Here is a 20,617-nt window from a genome sequence, read left to right as displayed (position 1 = left end):
GCCTTTTTATTGCTTCCATGGAGGAATCTGTCAGGTTCAAGAGAGGAGATTGGGTAGAGAGCCAGCTAAAGAGCAGGACACTGCCACTGAACAGTGCTGGCTTGGATGATTGCTCCCCTTGGAACGAGGAGACCAAAATGTTCATAAAGGTAAATTGATAAATCTGGAAAATAGTCTCTTTAAATAATCCCCAGGGCTCCCAGCCTAACACACAGCTGTAGGGAAAAAAAAAAAAAAAAAAAAGGGACCCCCAACAACTGAACAGGATGTTAGGCTGCATTACAGTAAGAACAGAATATATATCAAAAAGGTGTCATTGTTATTACCTAAACCACTGGTGAGTTCTTGTTGAGAGTGCTCTTTTCAGTACTGCTCACTCTACCTAAGGAGGATATGATTAAGGGATAAAGCAAGGAAAATGCCAGTAATACTGTGCCTTTCAGCTTTGAGTTATAAAGCAAGACTGAAGAGCTTTGGTATTATGTTGTTTAAAAAGAGATCTTGCAGTGATTTTAAATGATTTTAAAATAATGAAGGAGATTAATCACATTGAAACAGATGAAGTCTATGTAAACAAGAAGAGTTAAATTGGAAAATAGGATCTTGGGAAAAGAATGAAGATCGAGAAGGGAGAGGTTCATGTGAATGCTCCAATAAGTATGTGATGTCAGTTATCAGAGAAGTCCTGTGAATCTGGATGTGCAGGGTAAGGTGAAGCTAGAACTGTGAGGAAAATAGGAGAATAACAGTGGCATTGTGACTGCTGGCCAGTGACACACGGGCAGTGGAAGCCACGCTGGAGGTAGGCTCTGGGAAACACCTGCAGCAGGAGCAGAGGGAAGGTCCTGCAGCCATGTGGTAGGTCCAACATGGGCAAGGCTGCTGCAGGGAGGCACTGACTGACAAACAGTTTGCAGTGTGAAGACAGAGGCTGACAGGTAAGCAGCTTGTGGAACAGGGCAGGAGAGAGAAGAGGGAGAAAGCACATGGCTGCTGTTAATCCACCTGAACTGCAGACACCTAAGGTAAAAATACTTGAGAGGGGAGGAGGCAATTTCAGCTCTTAGCTGGGCAGAATCTTGCTGTGGACGTGGTGGTCCATATACAATGGGACCAAGTGCAACAAGTTTCAGCTTGCAGCCCACAAATTTTTGGGAGGACCAAAGCCAACTTCTAGGGGCCCTGTGAAAGCCAGCTAAGAAAAGCAGACTATTGTGGTTAGTCCTCGTTGTAATGGCCCACGGAGAAAGTTCCTAGGAGATTTAAAAAAAAAAAAAATCAATAAAAGCTGTAAAAATATGGCTAGAACGTTCAGATTTGCTGGGTGGATGAAGGGGAGCACCAGTCTCCCCACTTGCATCCCCACTGGTTGGTTCCACAGGGCAGGTGGCAGTGCCTCATGTGTGCAAGAGCTGGGATGAAGGTACTTACTTCTATAACTCCTTAGGTTTGTGCTTTGTGTGCATTTACTTGTGTGTTTTGTGAGGAAAGGAGTGAGCCTACTCTCTCTTCTGTGACTTGCACAATACAAAAGGGGAACTCAGACTCCCACTCATACTGGGTTCCTCAAGTCAAGCAACCTTTATCCATGGGGAAATTAGGAGAAGCAGGAGGATTTAAGAGACAGAGTACAAAGCTGAGACGTTCTTTGGTCATGAAAGTCCTCCCTTCTCTGTGATTCATAGAGTCCATGACTCAGGACAGATTTTCAAATTAGCTAAGGCCGCTGAGTCTGGATATCCTATAGTCAGTGACTCCAATAAAAATTGCAGCCTAGACTCTGGTAGCTGCTCCCACTGCATGCTATAAAGTATTTTGTTTTGTTGTAGAAGTTCAAGATTCTTCGTGGTCTGGAGAATTTCTAATATCAGTGTTTATGTCCTGTACAGTATCAAGCAAGCAGTCAGCCCTCAGTGGCTGAATGATGTTTAATGGACAGTTAATGAACAGGATCATGGTTTGGGGATACAGACATGGAGACAGACCTCCCAGTGTTTTCTTTAGTGACCTCAGTGATGGAAGAGAGAACATACTTATTAAATCTGTAGATGAGGCAAAGCTGGAACTGAATGCAAGAGTACTGGAAGGCAGGATTAAAATTTCAAATGATCTTGACAAATTGGTGATATAATCAGAATAAAATTAGATGAAACTCATTAAGGACAACTGCAGGGCACTTTGCTTTGGCAGGAATAATTTTAACTAGCACGTACATGATGAGGGAATGTCAGGCTAGCAGTCCTGTGGAAAAGGTAGAGAATCCCAAACTGAACAGGGATAACAATGATGTACAGATGTCAAAAAGGCAAATCCTCAGCAGGGCAGTAGTATTCCACTGAAATATAAGTCATGGATATCATAAAATAGATGCAGACCAGTTGGACAATCCAGAGGAGAATACCAAAAAGAAGCAGCACTATCTAATATGACCTGAAGAAACTGCCATTGTTTTGCTTCTAAAAGACAAGGAACGTTATTAAAACATTTATTAAAGTATGCTGAGGAATTAGAAGTCTCTTCAATGAGAGGAGGAATAGTTTTCTACATCCATAATGAAGAAAGTAAGCCATTAAGAGCTTAAATTGCAGTAGATCAGAATGAGGTTGGATGCTAAGAAAAACTACCAGAACAGAGCACAAACATTGAAATTTGTTTTCAGATGACCATGGAGACCTTCTATCTTGAGGTATTTCAGAACAAGGCAGAAAAATTTGTGCCAACAATAATCTGTGTATAACAGATCTTTCCTTCTTACTGGGAGAAGGAAAAGGATTAGGTAACTCTTATAGCCCTTCCTGGCTACTCTGGCAGGTCTGAGTGCAATAGCCTTGATGCTATTTCTGCCTTGTCTTTATCACACCTGTGTGCACCCCTGCATTCTGCTGCATTCTTGATGATTCTGATGGATCAAGGGTGTCCACAAACTCCCTGTGCCTGTGCAGATCAATGCCTGACATCAAAGGTGACATAAATCTTTTTTCCTAGGACACAATAATGCTCAGGGTATGTATAATTCCACCGGACATAGGCTTTGTCTTGCTGATCAGTTGAGTCATCACATTTTACATCTACTGAATTATGCTTCAATCTGAGTTATTTTATCTCTTGTATTACTTTATAATACCCACACAAGTGCTTCACTCGGGCAAAGTTCTCATCTATGGTCAATGAATTTTGCCATTCATGACTTTTGACTTTCTCATGCCTCACACAATAACACTGTCTATCATGCTTGCTGTATGCTAAACTGCTTGTGTAAGTGAGACTTTTTTCAATTCTATTCTATATTGAATGTGATTAATTTATTCCTGGTCAAATGTAAGAAATGTCCACACAGTAGCTATCTACTAGCTTGGAGGAAAAACCTCCACAGTCCCATAAAATTTTCAGTCTGTCTTAGGTTCGGTTTGATTTCCCAGTAATAGGCATGTTACAATAACCTTAGTAATCTTATAATTTAATTTATAATAGAGGTCTTGAACTCTTACTGTTACTAACCTCTTATCCATCTCTTTCAATTTTCCAAGGTTTCTTGAATGCTTTGTGTATCACAATGATCCAGGCATTTTGGGAAGTTAGAAGGGGTTTATCTAAGTTATTTTTGGGTTTAGATGATCTTATCAATGACTTCATTCTAGCTTCAAAAGGACACTTCATAATTCTAAAGCTCCTCAAGGTTTTATCAACCAGAACAAAGCTGCTTTTCCTTTGGTCTCTTCTTAGTATCCACATGAAAAGTGCACTTGAAAAATCCTAGGGATTGGCCTTTCAAAATTTGTTTGCCATGAGATTCTAACAACATTGTGACTTTTTCAGCTGATTACTGACTTTTGGAATAAAAGTGGTGCTGGAGAGTTGAGATAGAATTTCTGTTGTGGAGTGCAGTCTGCTTACAGATACAACAGTGCTTTTCCATCTTTCTGCGCCACAGATCCCTCTTTTGCTGTATCATTCCAGTTTTTCCCTTTCAGCTGAACAAAAATCAGACTAAACATTGTTTATTCCTTTTATTGTCTCTATTTTCCACCACTTTATTTATTGGCTGGCTTGCATGCAGTGTATGTATGGTTAAAGAAATTACAGAAATTTTCTCAGAACAGTTTCTGATGTCTTAAGGCTCAGGTTTGCCCAGTGAACTGGGAAGCTGAAACACAGTCCACGTGCCCACATGATGTATGTCCCATGGATTGTCCTTCTAACATGGCAGTGTAAGGCTGGAATTTGCATAGCAGGTGAGCAGAGTGCAGGAGGACAGTCCTCCAAGGATTTCTTCTTTATGACACCAGAGTTCACAAGGTTGATAAATAAAAACCTGCCCCTTACCTCTTTACTTACCCAGTGCTGCTCTGCATCGTGGCTTTCCAGTGTGCATCTGCCCCTTCTATCTTAAACTGAATTGGTGAAATGCATCCAAATAATTTATTTAGCCCTGCTTGCCTGGGCAAATCGTTAATTAACAGACATAAAAAGTGTAGCTTTCTATTTTAAATATATTACGTTTGGTTTATAAGAACAGGACTGTTCAGATTTCAAGGGGTTTCTCCTTAAAGCCAGTCCCTCTGATAAATTGAAGGGATTATGTTTTTGTTGGCTGTCTTTGTTACCTCCATCACTGTGTTTCCAATTTATCAACATAGTTTTGAGAAATTGTTAGAATATGTTGCACTCGTAAGCACCGTGGGGAAAAAAAATATTCATTTATTACTGCTATTGTGTTTGATTATATTACGCATATCCAAAGGACTAAAATGAAATGTCATCTTTAATTCTCCCCTTACAGTAGACAATATCACCCTTTCTTCTCTCTTTCCAGAAACAGTCTGGAAGTCAATTCTTCATTTTCATTTTAAATCAGCCATACAGAATGGAAGCAAGTGTGCGTTAGGGACACGGCAGAAGTAATGGGAGTCTGGAGATCTGAGCTCTGTTTCTGGCTCTGCCTTTAGCTCTTTGCAGTCTTGAGCAGAGTCATTTGACCTCTGGTCTCCACTCTCTCAGTTCATGAAATAGGAAGACCATTTGCTTCCTACAGATGTCTCCAATAATTTGCCAGAATCATGTCTTGTCTAATCACCTGTGTTTAATATCTCCTAGGGTCTTGCAAAATCAGTGAAGGCTGAAGCAGCAAATTTTGCATGCAGCTGAAAATAAAATGCTTTTGGAAAGTTAAGACTTGAAGACTACGAAGAGCTTCTGAAGGATCTAACCCAGGCCAGGAGAATGGGTCAGAAAGCCACTGGTACTGTTCAGTGTTGTTAAATATTGATAAATTATCTGTCTGTGCCTGTCAGGAGAGAGAGGTGTGATCGGGACAAAAGGCTGAACCCTGCCCTCAACTCTCAGTCTGGTGTGCCAGGAACTGCTGGGGTGGAGGTCCAGCTGTACCCACTTTGTACACACAGAGCTGAGGATGAGCACCCAGGTTGAGGGGAAGGGGGGTCTTAGAGAACTGCTCAGTGTTTTGCTATTCCTGACTCCTTTCCTAGGTGAAGGCTGAATTTGGGGTGGTCTGTAGTCCAGCTTAGAGGGAAGAGCACACTAAGTCTGTTCTTTTGTTGCCCTGTCAGGCTGAGCAGAGGTTTCCTGAGGATGGACTCTGAGCAGCATGTCTGAAAGGCTGAATGTCCTAGGGTGAATTTCTGGGAGCTGTGTGCCTTTTTGGGGGTGAGAGAAGAGAAGGGGAAATGTTCCCTTGCTGAAGGTGAGGGAAATATAAAGGGAAGAGCGCTCAGACTGCAGGCCTGGGGATAGAGGGCCCTCTTATAGCCTAGCTTCAGGCACTGAGGGCTTTTTGTAAATATATAGTGTCTGGTTTTGAGTGGGCTTGGCATCCAGTGTTGTTGGAAACAGAACTTTTTGGTCCCTTTGGGCTCAGAGTGTGCTGGTGCACTCAGCTCTGGGTCTGGGGCAGCCTGGGGAGGCTGTGCTGAGCTGCAGCGCAAACTACATCTCTGCCTCCTTGTGTGATTTGCTTCAGTGATTAATGGCAGCGGCTGTTTAAAAACCTGGTGCCTCATTTGCAGTCTAAACTTGTCTGGTTACAGGCTCCAGCCAGGGGCTATTTATCTCTGTGTGCAGGCTCTGGAGGTGGGCACCATGGGGGAAGGGGCAGCTGCTCACCTGTGGCTGGGGGCAAATGCCAGATACAAGATACTGGGTTTTCCCTGTGTCCTATAGGGAACATTTTTTCAGCTGCAGCATCTTGCAGGGATTGTCTTACCCTCGAGGGAAGATGGTGTCTGCCTTTGCAGAGCCCCACGGGGAGGCCCTGGGCCCCAGGAATATCCCAGCAAGAGACCTGCTTTCAGTGGTACATGAGGGCTGTCTTTGGCTGACTGCACAAACAGGGAAGGTGCAGAGGGGGTGTTGAGAGCTTGCAGGATCTGAGGGTAAAAAAATTTAGAAAGACAGTTGTGTCATCTTAAAAATTAAATCCCTTCTTGAGTTGTTTGATACAGAGAAGTTGCTTGCCTAGTCAGTGAGCTGCAACAGCCCAGGTTCCTCTGGAGCTGGGAAGGGAACACTGAGCCAGCAAAAGGGGTTGTGGCACTGTTGCTAAATGGGGGGTGTACAAGGGTTTTAAAGACAGACTCAGCAGCTGTACTGAGGGAGCCTTGCTGCAGCCTTACTTCTTGGGATGTTACTGTTGTGAAACACCCACATCCTTCTACAACTGCAAAAATGTTCCTTCTGCCTGGGGTTCACTGTGCAATCCTTCAAACTCAGGGCCATCCTGGGTGATAAACCAAGGAGGTCTGTGGGAAGTGGTGGCAAAGGGAGTGCTTGTGTGCGAATCATAGACTCATGAAAGTTGGAAATAGTCTCTAAGATTATTGAGCCCAACAGTCAACCTCACACTGTCATGTTCACCACAAACCCATGTCCCTATCTGAGTGATGCTAGAATGAGCAGGATGCACATGGTGAAAGCAGAGAGATCTCTTTCTCACTGCTTACCATGTGAATGAAGTGTCTTAAAATTATTTATTTCCTATTTTATCTGTGTAACTTCTGCAGCAGAAGTTATCTGTGAACGTGGCAGCAGTCACCAGCTTTGGGCTATTTGGGCTGCACTGCTGAGCAGTGACTTCCCTTCCACCTGGCGCTCGGTTAGTTGGGGAGATACATGGAGTTCTGCAGTGTGTCGGTATGCCCGTGTTTGGGTGGCACTGGGTCCCCCGGGCGCTCCCTGCCCGCGGGGCGCTGCCGGCTGTGCCCGGGGAGAGGCGCGGCCCCGCGGGCTCCGTGTCCTGCGGGAGCGCGGCTCGTCCGGCCGGGCCGCCGCCTGCCCCCACGGAACCCCTCCGCAGCGGGGTCTGCCGCCAGGCCTGGCAAGGGTTAACGCCGAAGCCCCACGCCCCCTTTGACGGAGTCGAGCCAACCTCGCCAAATTTGAAAAGGCATCCGGGGCTGAGTGTGCGCCCTGGGAGCACCGAGCCTCGCTGGCCCCGGACCCCCTGCGCGGGCAGCAGCGCAGCCGCCGGGGCTCGGCTTGCCGAGGGTCGGGGCTTCCCTTTGGCAGCCGGAGCAGCCATCCCCTGTGCCCGGCACCCCTGCCCCGACCTCCCCGCTCCCGGGGCTCCTCCGTGCCGCGGGATCCCGCCGTGACCCCGGCCGGGGGAGCGCGGTGTGGCCCTGCGCCTGCCGTGCCGTGTAAGAGGGAAAAGGGCAGGCGGTAGAAAAACCCCGTTCTTGCAAAAATGCAGCTCGCTCTTTTCTTGTCCTGGTGCTGCTGCCTGCATGGATGCGCGCTGGGCACCGGCTTCCTCTATCAATTCCCAGCATCAACCCTGCAGCACAACTACCCAGAGCAGAGCTCCGGCTCGCCGGGCAGCGGCTTCGCCAGTCGCCGGTGAGTAAGACCGGGTCCGCCGCCGGTGGCTCCGGGGACAAACGGGCACGGCAGAGCCGCGGGCAGCGGTGCCTCGGAGGGTGCAGGGGCGTGCTGGGCTGCTGCCCCTTGGCCAGCCGGGCTGGGCTGCCCGCATCCTCTGTGGGTGCGGGACGCTGCCTACCTGCCCGCAGCAGTGTCCGCCTCCTGGCGCAGGAGCGGCTGGGGGATCGAGGAGCTGAGCCTGGGTAAATGACACCCGCAAAGTCTCCCCCTGTCGCGCCCAGCCCGTCGGGGAGGGGAAGGGGCTTTGCGGGGCTGCGCGTCCCGAAAACCTCCTGAGCCGGGACGCTGGGGATGCCGGCAGAGGGAACTGTTATAGCCCTCGGCTGCGAGGAGAAACTTGTTCAGCTCAACAAAGGAAAGCCCTTAATTACAGATCTTTCTTCAAGAGCTGCAACTTCCAAGTAGCTGTTTAAAACCAAACCTCCCACTCTTCTCCTCTCCCCTCTCCTCAACCCAATTTCTTATAAACTTAATATAAAGCAGATTTGATTTACTGTATCTTACTGCTTCAGTAGAGCAAACAATTTAGGCTTCTCCCCCTCCCCTCTGTTTTCTCTGGGTATTTCTCTAGAGGTGAAACAGCTGTTCAGATGAATGAGCTGCACTGTATAAAGCAAGAGGGTGGCTTAACCTGATTCCAGTTGTTCTTGAATTTCACTTTTTTCCTTTTTCCCCCTGTCATTCCCTTAAGTGGGGACTTGAGATTTAATATTCAGGGCTCGTCCATCCTGTCTCTACCTCTTTTCCTCCTCCCTTGCTAATACCTACTTTGTGTGAGTTGTGCTGCTGTGGAGGAGGGCTCCTGTTAGCACGGCTTCCTTGGGCTGGGGATTGGGAAAGGCACGGATTTCAGTGGATTCCCGTGTCGGAGGTGCAGGGCCGGGCACAGCCCTGTGCCTTGCACGGGGCTCGCATATGGTGCGGATTTCCCCCCGGGGGGAGGTGGCTTTGTCCGCTGCGCTGTCAGACGGGCCTGGGGCTGCAGGGGGTGTGATGTTAAACTACAGCAACTGTCAAAGGGTTTGAAACGGCAGAAAATTGTAGGAGAGTAATGGGATAAACTTATCCCAGCTGGATCTCTTCCAAGGTACCCCCTTCCCAAAGCATGAGCTGCAATGAGAACCACATGTCATTTGTCTTACATATCTATTAGCCTGCAGATCTTTGTTCAGAGCTACCACACTTACATGAGTGTGGACTCTGCTCACCAAAGACCTTCCCCAGTTCACACTCTTGCACAGCTTTCCCATGCCTCAATGGTTTAGATAGCTGATGCTTTGTCAGACTCTCCGAGTCTATAAAATGATGTGTAAAACCACATAAACCTGATTTAAACAATGATGTTGGGGAAAGCTGGTAGATTTTTTAGATTTATTTTTTATGTCTGATGGAACTTTGCCCTGGGAGACTCTCCCATTCTAGTTTAATACAGAGGGGGAAGTAGAAAACTGAAGGGAGGAAAAAATCATCAGTGGAAGTTGTGAAAGAAAAATTCAAGTGCTCAGTCAAATATCACACGTTGAAGCAATCTTTGTATGTTTTAATTTCCCCTTGAGTGGTGAAGTTTTGTTATTGGCAAATTTCTAACAGCTTCACTTTCTGATGGGAAAATCTGTGTGGGAAAACTTTCCCCAGCCACAGTGTTGGACTTCTGAGGGAAGTCTCCTGCTGGGTGCAGCTTCAGGTTGGGATAGCTGGACTTTTCTGGATTTAATATGGTCCATGATGGGAGTCAGGCTTTTTGCTCTGAGATTGACATTGATGTATATGAGTGCAAAGCCTTTTTTCAAGGACTAAATCAGACTGGTATAGATGGGTTTTTATGTTGTTCAGTGTCCCTTTTGCCATTGAAACAGGGGACCCTGGTAGCACCTGAATTATGTGAAGCAATAGCAGCTCCATCACAATGATGCTGTCTGGCCTCTGCCCCGGAGATGCTGTGGAGGAGACAATATGGTGGGAAGGTGATTGCTATTAATGGCACTATATAGCCATTCTCACTTTCTCTTCTGCAGCCTTCCCAGTGTGTGCTTTGTCCAGTGACTTCTGGCACTTTTCTGAGTCAAAAAGAAGCAGGGACAGAGCCTTGAAAGCTCCTGCTGCAGCTCCAGGTGTTGGTACATTGCAGCACATACTGATGGGATGCTGTAGAGTTGACAGGTTTCCTTGATACAGGACACACCATGTTTCTGCAGTTGTCTTTTCCTGTCTTTGATTAACAAGTGATTGAGCTGTTTGGGAACCTGCTATCAATTTTCTAAAAATTAACTTGTCATAAGAGTTGTATTTCTCCTGGAGAAGTTTCTGGAGTCCTTTGTGCTGATACAGCCCTTGGTATCTAGGCTGCAGGCTGGCTGAGAGATGGGCTCCTGAGGCTCTGAGGACTGCCAGAAAAACAAGGCACTGAGCACTGTAAAAAAGCTTGGGGTGGTCGTGAAGGGAAATTTGGAGGAAAAAGTATGGTTATTCACATTCTTCAAAGTGAAGCCATGGAATACTTGTTCTGGAGGAATGATGTGTTCTTTGATTCCTTTATTTATTTTTTTATGTAATGAATATTCTAGGTTCTGGTTGGCTTCAGTTGACAGGTCCTGGTAATCAGACCAAAGACACTTGCAGTCTATCTTTGCATGTGCTTGAATTGAATCGATTACACTGAATTGAGCTTCTGATGTGCAAGTGCTGCTGAAATCCAGGCAGCAGTGTCTGATGGCATTGTACAGACTGCAACAGCCTCACAATTTAGCTTGAAATTCCCATTCAGTGCATGCATTTTGAACTTGCTCTGTGTTAAGGTGATGAATGGGAAGTGGGCCTTACTGGAAGCATAAGAATGGAGGGGCTGCCTGCCAAGGAGAAATCTTCCTCCAAGCTCTGAGAAACTTTGCTAACTGAGTTAAGGGAAGCTTGTTCCCATGCTGGAAGTAGCTCAGTTGTCAAGGAATGCCTGCCTCTGTGTTAGTTGTCTTAGTGGTTGGTGTTCTCCCAACTCCTCATTCTATTTTCCTGTACTTTCTAATTAGTCATGCATTGGGTTCTTGTGAACTTAATTGTGGGAGTCAGAAACTTCTGAGAATAGATGCAGGGCTTAGACTGGAAACCTCTTTGGATGCGAAGTGGAGCTGGCTGATAGAAAATCCCAAAATATGAACCCAAAAGCAATGTAGGATGATAATTTTTTCACTGGGATCATTACAGTACCATCACAAAAGCCCTCTGGGGTGGATGCAAGTCCAGCTGTGGCAGTTAGGTCTTCAAAACATTCTTCAGCTGAAAAACTTCTTCCTGTTAATGAACATTAGAACCATGATGTCACAAATAACAGGACTGTACAAATAGGTCTGCTTATCCACATTCTACTGGTAATTGCACATTTGGTCACAGTAATTCCCAGTGATTCCTACAGCAGTGAAGTTTCTTGAGGATGGATATGGAGAGGAAAGTAATATCTGATAGCTGTAAGTACAATATTTGGTTGCCAGAGGCTTTGACATGGAAGGCCAGGTGGCCTTTGGCCATTTCATGTTGTGACTCAGAGCACAGCCCAGGAGAGTGAGACCTGGGTTCCAGTTGCTCCTCTACCAATGATTTACTCCTTATCAGGGGGCAAATCACTTTGCCATGGATTCCATGGAACAGTTAAACAAGCTCTGTGAGCTGCTTTGATGTGGGAATGTTACTTAAACAGACATCAGCTTTCCAGTGCTGCAGCTTGTCTTGCTTCCCTGAGAAACCCAAAGTGTTGGTACTTGAAATACGTTGTCAATTATTCCTTGAGCCTACCAGTTTCCTAACAGGTCACTTGGATGTCTGGCTCTCAAGATCAAGATGTCTGTGTGGACCTCTTGTAGGTAGATGTGGTCTGTCCAGAATAACTCCCTGTGTTGTCCTGGCCCTACAGCTGCATCTGTGCTGGGCTGGAAATGACCCTCCCCAGCACAACTGCACTGAAATGTAGCAACCTCCAGCCTCTTAGGTGAGATTTTAGTTCTTTTAAGTAACTGTGAATCTTTTTATGTGATAGAAGCCTGTTCTTAATATTAAAAGGTCATCTATGAATAACTATCCCTATTTATGTAGTCTGTCAGAATGCTTTCAGAATGTGTGTCTGGATTTTTCCTGATGGATTTTTATTAATTCTCTCTTCACTAGAGACAGATGACTTGAACCTTATTTCAGCTTCAAATTCTGAACCTCTCGTGACTCTTAAGTGGGTGTGGAATATAAAACTATACATATTGGCCAAATGTGGTTCTCTCTCCTTTTAGTGACAGGATTTTGCTCTCTGAGTCATTCTCTCCATCACCTAATTGTCTGCTCATTGCCTGAGGTCCCTGGTTTGCTATGGACTGTGAGGATGTCAAGCAAACAAACTGGGATTTGTGTCACGCTGAGTCTTCTGCTCTAATTCTGCTTTGAAGTGCCCGACCCAGGTATCCAAGAGGTCAGAAGGTCTTGAGCTCATCACCAGACCCTGGAACTATCTGGTGTTTGTTCCCTGGACTCTGCAGCCATATGATCTTCATCTGACTCGTGGGGTTCAGGGCTGTAACTTTGCAATGCAATTAGTGGAGCCAATGGTAGGCTAAGGGTCTGGTGACACTGGAATGGCTTTGAAATACCAGATGTGATTGCAGCTACTGCAGTAAATTGTATTCTGTAGGAAATCTACTGTCCTGCCTTCCAGCTGCTTGTGTGAATAATTTCCCCTTAGGTAGGTTTCATTTACCAGCTCAAGGGGAAAAAACCCAAAGGGAGCAGAAAGGCAAAACAATGGGTGCCAGTGAACTTGTGCTCCCCTTGGATAAATTAACAAAAGTTTCTTTCAATAATCCTTATTTTTTTAGTTTTCTCAAAGTTGAGCTGGTTAGGGTGCTAAAGTGCTGGTGGAAATAGGTCAGGTTGGAAATGTCACAGCTTTGCTTGGGGAGTGGTTCTGTGACACTGGGATCATAGAATATTTACCCACATCTTAGTTTTGTTGGGCTGTGTCTTGATAAAACGGGGAAAATGAAGAATGGCTTTGAGATAACAATTAAGAACTGGAAGCATAGAGTGCTTTAGATCTTCTGGGTCATAGTAATGGACCCTTTCCTGCATCAGACCTCCACCACATCTGGAAATTTTACTGCTTTCTAAAGCATAGATGCTTTTCCTGTAGGATAAAACAAAAATTAATCCAACTGCATTTCTGAAATATACACAAAGCTCTTGACTCACTTTTAATTAGGCAGAACTAGACAGTGCTTAAATTTACTTCCACTGAGGCATAATGTTTATTTTGAATCTTTGAGCATACAGCCAGCCTGTGCCAACTTAGATATCACAAGGATTCTGTTGAGGATAAAAGCTGGAAGTTGGAAAAAAGGCAAATGCTACTGATTTGGTTACTGTCCTATATTTTTCATATTTTTATATAGCTGAAAAATACTAAGTCTCTTGCTTAGTGTAAATATGCCCAGTGTAGCACTCATCTGAATTAGAGTCCTTAATACTGCAGAAACCAGCAAGAGTAGGAACTGTGATATTGTTGTTCCTTGTTGGTTTTGTTCATTGCCTCCTTTTTTTTTTTGAGAAATGATTGTTTGTTGTTGTTTGTTGGTGTGTAATTTATTACATGATTTAGGTGCTTTTGACAAGTAAAATTTTCCTCCTCTTGGAATTGAACAGATGCCTGAGTGAAGAGTATGCTGGGGTGAAAGTATTGCCTGTAATGTATAGGCCTCGCTGCTTGAAAATAGCTGAATCTTTTGGGGAGGACCAACAAATAGGAAGCTATTTCAGATTTCAGACTCCTTTTCCACTTCTAAAGCTGGACAATCATATTTCTGGCAAAGAAAGAAGCCTCTTCTATCTGTATAGAAATGGCTTTCATCCAGAGACCCACACAGTGGATGCCTCTGAGAAAAAGCTGAAGGCAGCTTCACAATGTTTCACGTTTGGAGCAGAGATACAGACCACTTCACTCTCTTCTTCCATACCCATGTAGTTTATCTAGCAAAGAGAATCTGCCACTCAAAATCATAATAGCTGATTTTGAATTTGAGAAGAGACAGTATCTGTGAGATTCTCTTATTTAGGACTCTTCCCTTCACCTCTGTGGCTTTGTGTCTCCTGTCCATCCTCCCAGAGCTGAGTAAGGCTGTTCTTATCCAGCCACCTGCCTTTGTGCTGAGCAAACAAACCATCTGTCAAAATATTAAAGTGAGGTACCACTGCATAGAAGGGACCAATTCATGTCCAATATTGACATCAGGTTCTGCAGTCAGACGGCTTTTTAATAAATTCCACTTTTTCTGCCCCTAGGAACTGGGTGGAAGTGATATTCTTTGCAGCATTTGTGCTGCATACAGGCATGTGTTTGCTCAGAGCATCTCAGAAATGCCAGTGCAGTGAAATCATGAGGCAGGGGAGTATTCCCTGGATGTGATTGTGTAACCAAGTTAGACTGAGTCTGTAGAGTTAAGAGCAGGTCCAGTTCTGTTTCTTCTGGATGTCCCCCTGCCTCTGCTGTGTGTGTATGTGTGCTATGAAGAGGAGGTGTGTACGTTGGACAAGACTCTTGATTCCTGGTTTCCACTTTTTAATGGAATAAAAAGACCAAGGATGTGGAAAGAGTGTGCTTCTAAAGTAGTATAGGACAAGGTGTTTCATGAAAGATGCCTGTTTCATGCAAGGACAGTTTTGGGGGTGGACTGTGAGAAAGGGGGCACAGCAAATTCGGTTGCAGGACCTGAGTACTAAGGTTCTTGGTCTTTTATGTGAGAAATGGGAACAGGATGCCCCTTACCCTGTGCATGCTGGATGTTAGAGCTGTCTAGGACTAAGAAAAGGCAGCTGCATAGGTGCTAAATGAGCTAAACATTCCTTTTGCCCTGTTGGGATGACCTCGTGAGATGGAGCTGCTCAGTTAAGGCACTACACAAAAACTTCCCTTCTTGTTTTGCGCCTGGGGTCAATCAAATCCGCTTTTCCCCTACAGAACATTGCCTGGTTGTTCAGGAGTGTGGTGCTGGGAGCTCTCAGCTTGGTTGGAGCTGCTGCTCCTGGGGAAGGGCAGGGGCAGAGGGGCTGGTGGATGGATGACATAACGTCTCCACGCTGGGCTCGCGTTGGCCCGCGGTGGCGGTGCTCGCTGGGGTGTGGTAGCCCTGAACGGAAGGGCAGACATTTCTTTTTTGCTGTGTGCTGCTTAGCCCTTATTAAACTCAGATGTTTCTAACCCCTTCCTCTGGGCTCTCATTATTGCTGTAAACACAGCAAAGCACAGGGAGCTTTTTCAAATCCTCGTTTGAGGCAGAAATGGGTGACAGCTCTCCCCACATGAATTTAACACTTCAACCCGAGGGAGATTCTGCCTGTTTTCCCTGAAAAAAAAGACTTTTTCATCTGATGCCACTTCTCTAGTGCCTGCCTCGGGTTGCTTGGCTTCCTGGCTTTCTTCTTGCCTGATTCTGTCTTGTGCTTCCCCAGAACCTGTCTGGTTTCTGCAACCCTGCCCAATGTTGGCTGTCTGGCTGCTTGTCTCATCACTGTATCTTGTTAAATGTTGAGTTATTTGCATTTTTAGTGGCAGTGAAAGCAATACCAGCTAAAATAAGGTTTCTGTTGCTGTGCTAGGATGAGTCAAAAAGGCTCTCCTAGAAGAAACACCTAGATCTGCCTGTCAGCAGGTCTGGCTCTCAGCTGTACCTGTTCCAGATTTACTGTGTGCCTCTGACAGAAATTTATATTTCAGCTCTCTGTGGAGGGAGAAAGAGAGGAGAGACTGCCATGGTAACAGGATCTTAGATGCTTCCTACCTATGAACCACAACTTCACCCAGCATGAGCTACCGTACCCCTGTGGGGGAACTTAGGAATCCTTGGTATCTCTGAATATAACCCACTAACTCTGAGGTAAATCCAGGCTATTTATAACCTCCTTGTATGCAGCTCTCCAAGGACTATATCCATGCAAATCTACTTAGGAGTCTCAAATATCTGTCCATTTAATATAATTCTACTTTGAGCTGAGAAATTCTTGGCCCATTTGAGTTATTAGAGCTGCTTTGTGCATAGCACTGGCTTAGTAAAAGCTGTGTTCCTGCAAGATCTCTGATGGTCTCTGTCAGATCATCTGTGTGACATCTTCTAGTGACATTTGTGTCTCGCTCTAGTCTTGTGTTGTCCCTTGTTGTAAATTGAGCTAAAGAGCTCTTGACAGCGAGCTAGACAGAACCAGGCTGTGACAGATGCTAGGAAAGTCATTGCCATTCTGATGCTGTATTTAGTCACTGGCTGCTAAGTTTCCTTTTGGAAATTTAGGCTATCCTAAAACACTTGAAGATGAGCTACCTTGTTGCAAGATTCTCAAAATCTGGTCTCTCGAGTTTATGGCTTAATTTACATTTCACTTCAAAAGTTTCTGGCATCTGGGGAGGTACAGAGAGCTCTTCTCAATTGTGATTCTACATCTCCAAGAAAACACTGATTTAATTAATGGTCACTGTAGATCTGAGGTGAACTTTTTATGCGGCTTTTAATAAACTTAGAGCTAAAATGGCAGTGCCCCTGAGAACTGAGCTGTCAGCTTGTGTCTGTCACTGGCACCAGCAGTACAGGACAGAGAAAATCTGATATGCTTAAGCTTCAGTATTTCAACATGGCAAACCCTGCTAACCTAAACACTGAGGGGGGAGCTGCATTCTTTGCTATGCCTAATCTCTGTATTTTGTTAAACATGCATTCCTGCCAGAACTTTATTGGACAGAACAATAGTGACCAGCTGGGCAAGTGACCCTGGCTTTTCTGGTCGGCAGAGGAATTCAGCATCTGAGAAGTTCAGATTCTCATGTGCAGCTTAAAGTGATCTGGATTTAGTTGCTTTTAATTATTAGCTGGCTGATTCATAAGGCTTTGTTTTCCACCCTCTTTCCCAAGACAAAGACTGTTTCCTTAAATGCTCAATATATATTCTATAGAGCAGCACAGAGTCTGGGGACTGAGACTTGCAAGTTCTCTCTCTCTTTTCTTTCCCCTAAATAAAATGGGAATAGTAGTACTTCCCTTCATGTAAAGGAAGTCTCTGGGGAGTATTTCACGAGGGTGTGGCTATATCTTAGAGGGAAAGCTACAAAATCCAAAGTACTGTATATGAATTTATGCCAAAGTTTATAATAAATCTATGAATGATAATACTTGGCTCTTGTATAAACTTCCACTCTTACAGAATAGAGGTCATTGTGCTCCCTGTTTGCTGCACTTCTCTGAGTCTGAATGACTGAAATTGGTCTTTGGGAGTAAGTCTTTGCCTGAGCTCTGCAGAGGGTTAGTTTGAAGGGAATGCTGAGGGGTGGGAGAGGGAGGTGCTGAGCAGGGCAGGCTGGACTGACCAGTAGCAGAGGGCTGGGTGATGGCACAGGCTGAGGGGCTTTCCTGTGCCCAGGGTGTTTTTTGGGAGCCTGCTTGTGGGACATACCTTTAGAAGCAGCACTGCTTTTTGCTGAGGGCACAAATGCCTGTGGCAACGAGTGTGACCCAAGAGCACCAGCCTTGGAGTGAAGGCAGCTCTGAGCTGTGATGCTGCAAACTTCCCCTGTTCCCATCTGAAGTACAGCAGAGAGCAAAAAGGCAAATTGGCCTTGTAGGATGTTACAGCGCTTGGCTTAATGCTGCTGTAAATCAGAATAACCTGCAGCAAAAGCTACAGCCTCCCTGCAGTGTATTTCAGGATACAGCACTGAGCCAAAGGGTTTAAACTATCACACAGTAAAATGCTGTCTCTGGGGCAGCTGTTACTGGAAGTCACTAATGTATATCACAAATGATACAAAAATTTTGGATTACAGAGTGGTAGGAATTCTTAGGCTGTCGGCCTGTGGATAAGCTTTGAATGAGAGTGCATTGCAAGCAGAAATAATAGGATCTCATATTGCCAAGCACTAGAAAAATACTTGAGGCCCGATACTGTAATTAAAAGTCTGCTAAAACCCTTGCAAGACCTCTGCAACCAAACCCATTGTAAATTTATTTCAAGAACCGCAGCAACATACTAATTTTCTTGGGTAATGTCCTTTGAAACAATCAAGCTCTCTAATTATGTCTGTCAGGCCTTGCCAAGTGGTTCTTGGCGTCTGAACTAGAAGGGTTTCAAAGCAGCTTCTGCAAATGACTGTGGAATTTTGCTGAAGGTAAACTTTCAGCTCCCAGGTACCATTTGGAGAAATTGCTGCATAACTTTTAGGGAGGTTAGGGTGAAGCTGTGTATCTGTACAGTAGCTGGGAAGAAGGAGGAGAAAAGTGGGAATTTGGAAATTATAGGAATCACCCCAGTTTGTTTCTTGAATAGAATACAGTTGGAAACTGGGTTGATTTGTGTTGGGCATTTCAGCTGGTGTCCTGGGTGAGCCTATGCTGCCTGTGTCTGGGTGATGGATTGGATCTCAGCATCCCTGTGGAAGCAAGGTTGGCTTTGCAGGGCACACTCCATGTGTGGGGGTGGTTTTGGTGGTTTTTTTTTGTTTTGTTTTTTTTTGGTGTTGTTTGGTTGGATTTTTTTAACCAACCAGCCAAAAACCACCAGCACAAAGACCAACACCAAACCCCATACAAGCATTTGACTGGAATTACACATTTCCCACGGGCTTGTGGTCCAAGTGTTGTCAGTAACAGCTGGATAGGTGAGCAGGCTGTTCTATGGACATACCTCCAGCAAAGACAACCAGTTCAAGGGTTGTTCTGTCACTCTGTGCTCTGAGGTTCTACCAAGCTTTTTGATTTGTGAATGAGAGTGGTTTCTAGTGAAACTCAATGTACTTTTTTCCTGCTGTGATGTGAGTCTGTCACAGCCATTTAATGTGATGTTCAGCACTGCAGTGTTCATATATATACACCTCTATACCTCCTCAGGAATGGCTTAAGCAAGTTCTGTGGCAATGGCAGCTGCTGGCTTTGCTTCCAGGGTGGCTCAGTCTGGCACTATCCTTTGCTGAGACCATGCATGGAAAAATTTCTCCAAATTGTGGTGAAAGGTGTAGAGGAAATCTCTCATGTATGTTTGTATTAGGGAGGAAAAACCACAAACAAGTTTGAGCTGTTGTGTGTAAAGGATGTTTGTGTACATACTTAGTGCAATAATAAACACAGATTGTTGCTGTGTGTCACTCACAGGTTTGCTGGCTTGCCCTTAGCCAGTAAAACAACATTAAGATGTTCCCAAACTATGTAAAAGGTACCAGAAATACATACAATACAGAATAACTGTCACCTATTGATAAAATTCAGGTCATAACTGCTTGTTTTGATCAAACTTTTATCTTGCATGCTATTTGTGTCACTCTTCATTCTCTGATGGAAGAAATGTATGTAAATAGAAGAGGAAAAAAAAGTTAATCTCTCTTTAATGGTTTTGCCTTGAATTTGCCCCAAGCTTTTGTCAGTATTGTGTGTTTAATGTATTTAGTGTCAGCCACTCATTTGCACACATAGACCAAGACCTCACCTGTAACTCCAGGCATTCCCATTCCCAGCAGAAGGATGAAGGATGCCTGTGAAACATTTGCTTTAGTAGTTTGGTTCACTTGTGGGCATCAGTTTGCATTTTCACCAGTTTTTGGTTAAAATGTTTTATGTTGTGGAGTTTTGCACTTTGCCATGGTGGAGCAGTTAGGTTGCCCCATCCTTTTGCATTGCCAGGCAACTTTTAACTTAAACCACCACCAAAGAAACCCTGAAAACCCCCATCTAGTGGAGTTTGCTGTACAATTCTGCACAGAACTGGGCAGGAATTTGTCTGACCAAATGCCTGTATCTCCTTCAGACCTCCTGCTGTCCCCTCTCTTACTCAGTGCTGCTTTCTCCCCATCCGGTTTCCCACGTGTCTCCTCGGGAATGTTTCAAGGCAGTGTTATCATTCCTAAGGAATCTACTGTGCATGCACAGGCTATGGAGGGTTTTTTTCAGCTGTTATTACTTGGCCAAATCAAACCCATTTTCCACCTGGATACTGAAATGTAGATCTCCTCCCTTCCAAACAGAGGCTTCCAAAGCACTGAGGCACTAAAGCAGTTTCGTAGATTGCTCAAGAATTTTTTAATAATAGAGAAAGGTGTTAGTGTTTCCGTTCACAAGAGAAAGGCTTTCTTTTTTTAAGCTCTTTTTATTTCTAATGAACAAACTGGGTTGCAGCAGGGTTTAAAAGGAGAATACAAATAATTGTTCTTGGCTAGAAATGAGGTATGGTGACTGCTTCCAGAACCAGTGAAAGCTTAGGAAGCTGTGTTTAGAGCAGAACAAACCTTTTACACTGAAAATAATTAGGTAGAGCACGTAGTTTCTTGCTGTCTCTTTACAGTCTGTCTGTAGACAGATATCAAAGTACAGTGGGTTCTGTGTGATTAAAACACACCACCTGCTGCAGGGTGAGTTTAGAATTGGTGAGGCAGCACTGGGTGCTCACTAGCAGGGGTTTGGGACTTCTGTGTGCAAAGGCTGAGCTCCAGCAAACAGCGTGGAGTTATTTTTTATGGCATTGGATGGATGCAGTCAGGAGAGTGTAAGAGTGGGAGTCTGGAGGGAGGTGAAAAGGAGGCTGCTGGTACAGCAGATACAACAGTGCCTGGAACTGCCTCCCCCAAGCCATGCCATAGTTGCAGGGAGGTTTCAGTGAGGCCTCCACTTAGTGCAGAGGAGGGTCTTTAAAAGGGCTGGTCATTGGCAATCAGGAGGTGTTTTAGAGCAAT

General features: G+C 44.9%; 1 protein-coding gene across 6 annotated transcripts in view; it reads left to right on the top strand.

Annotated features, from left to right (window-relative positions):
* Positions 1 to 7,022: 7,022 nt before the first annotated feature.
* COL26A1 (collagen type XXVI alpha 1 chain) overlaps positions 7,023 to 20,617 on the top strand; it is a 167,662-nt gene continuing 154,067 nt past the window's right edge. For 2 of the 6 annotated variants that reach the window (XM_030287945.4, XM_030287940.4), the window contains exon 1: positions 7,026 to 7,851. In XM_030287945.4, coding sequence (XP_030143805.4) covers positions 7,700 to 7,851 — 152 coding nt within the window. In that variant the 5' untranslated portion in view covers positions 7,026 to 7,699. Of the gene's footprint in view, positions 7,852 to 20,617 lie in introns of all 6 variants that reach the window. The other 4 variants (XM_030287944.4, XM_030287942.4, XM_030287941.4 and 1 more) reach the window with 3 other exon arrangements.

This window comes from Taeniopygia guttata, chromosome 19 (genome assembly GCF_048771995.1).
Source record: "Taeniopygia guttata chromosome 19, bTaeGut7.mat, whole genome shotgun sequence".
NCBI classification, from domain to species: domain Eukaryota; kingdom Metazoa; phylum Chordata; class Aves; order Passeriformes; family Estrildidae; genus Taeniopygia; species Taeniopygia guttata.
This window is presented reverse-complemented; position numbering and strand designations above follow the sequence as displayed.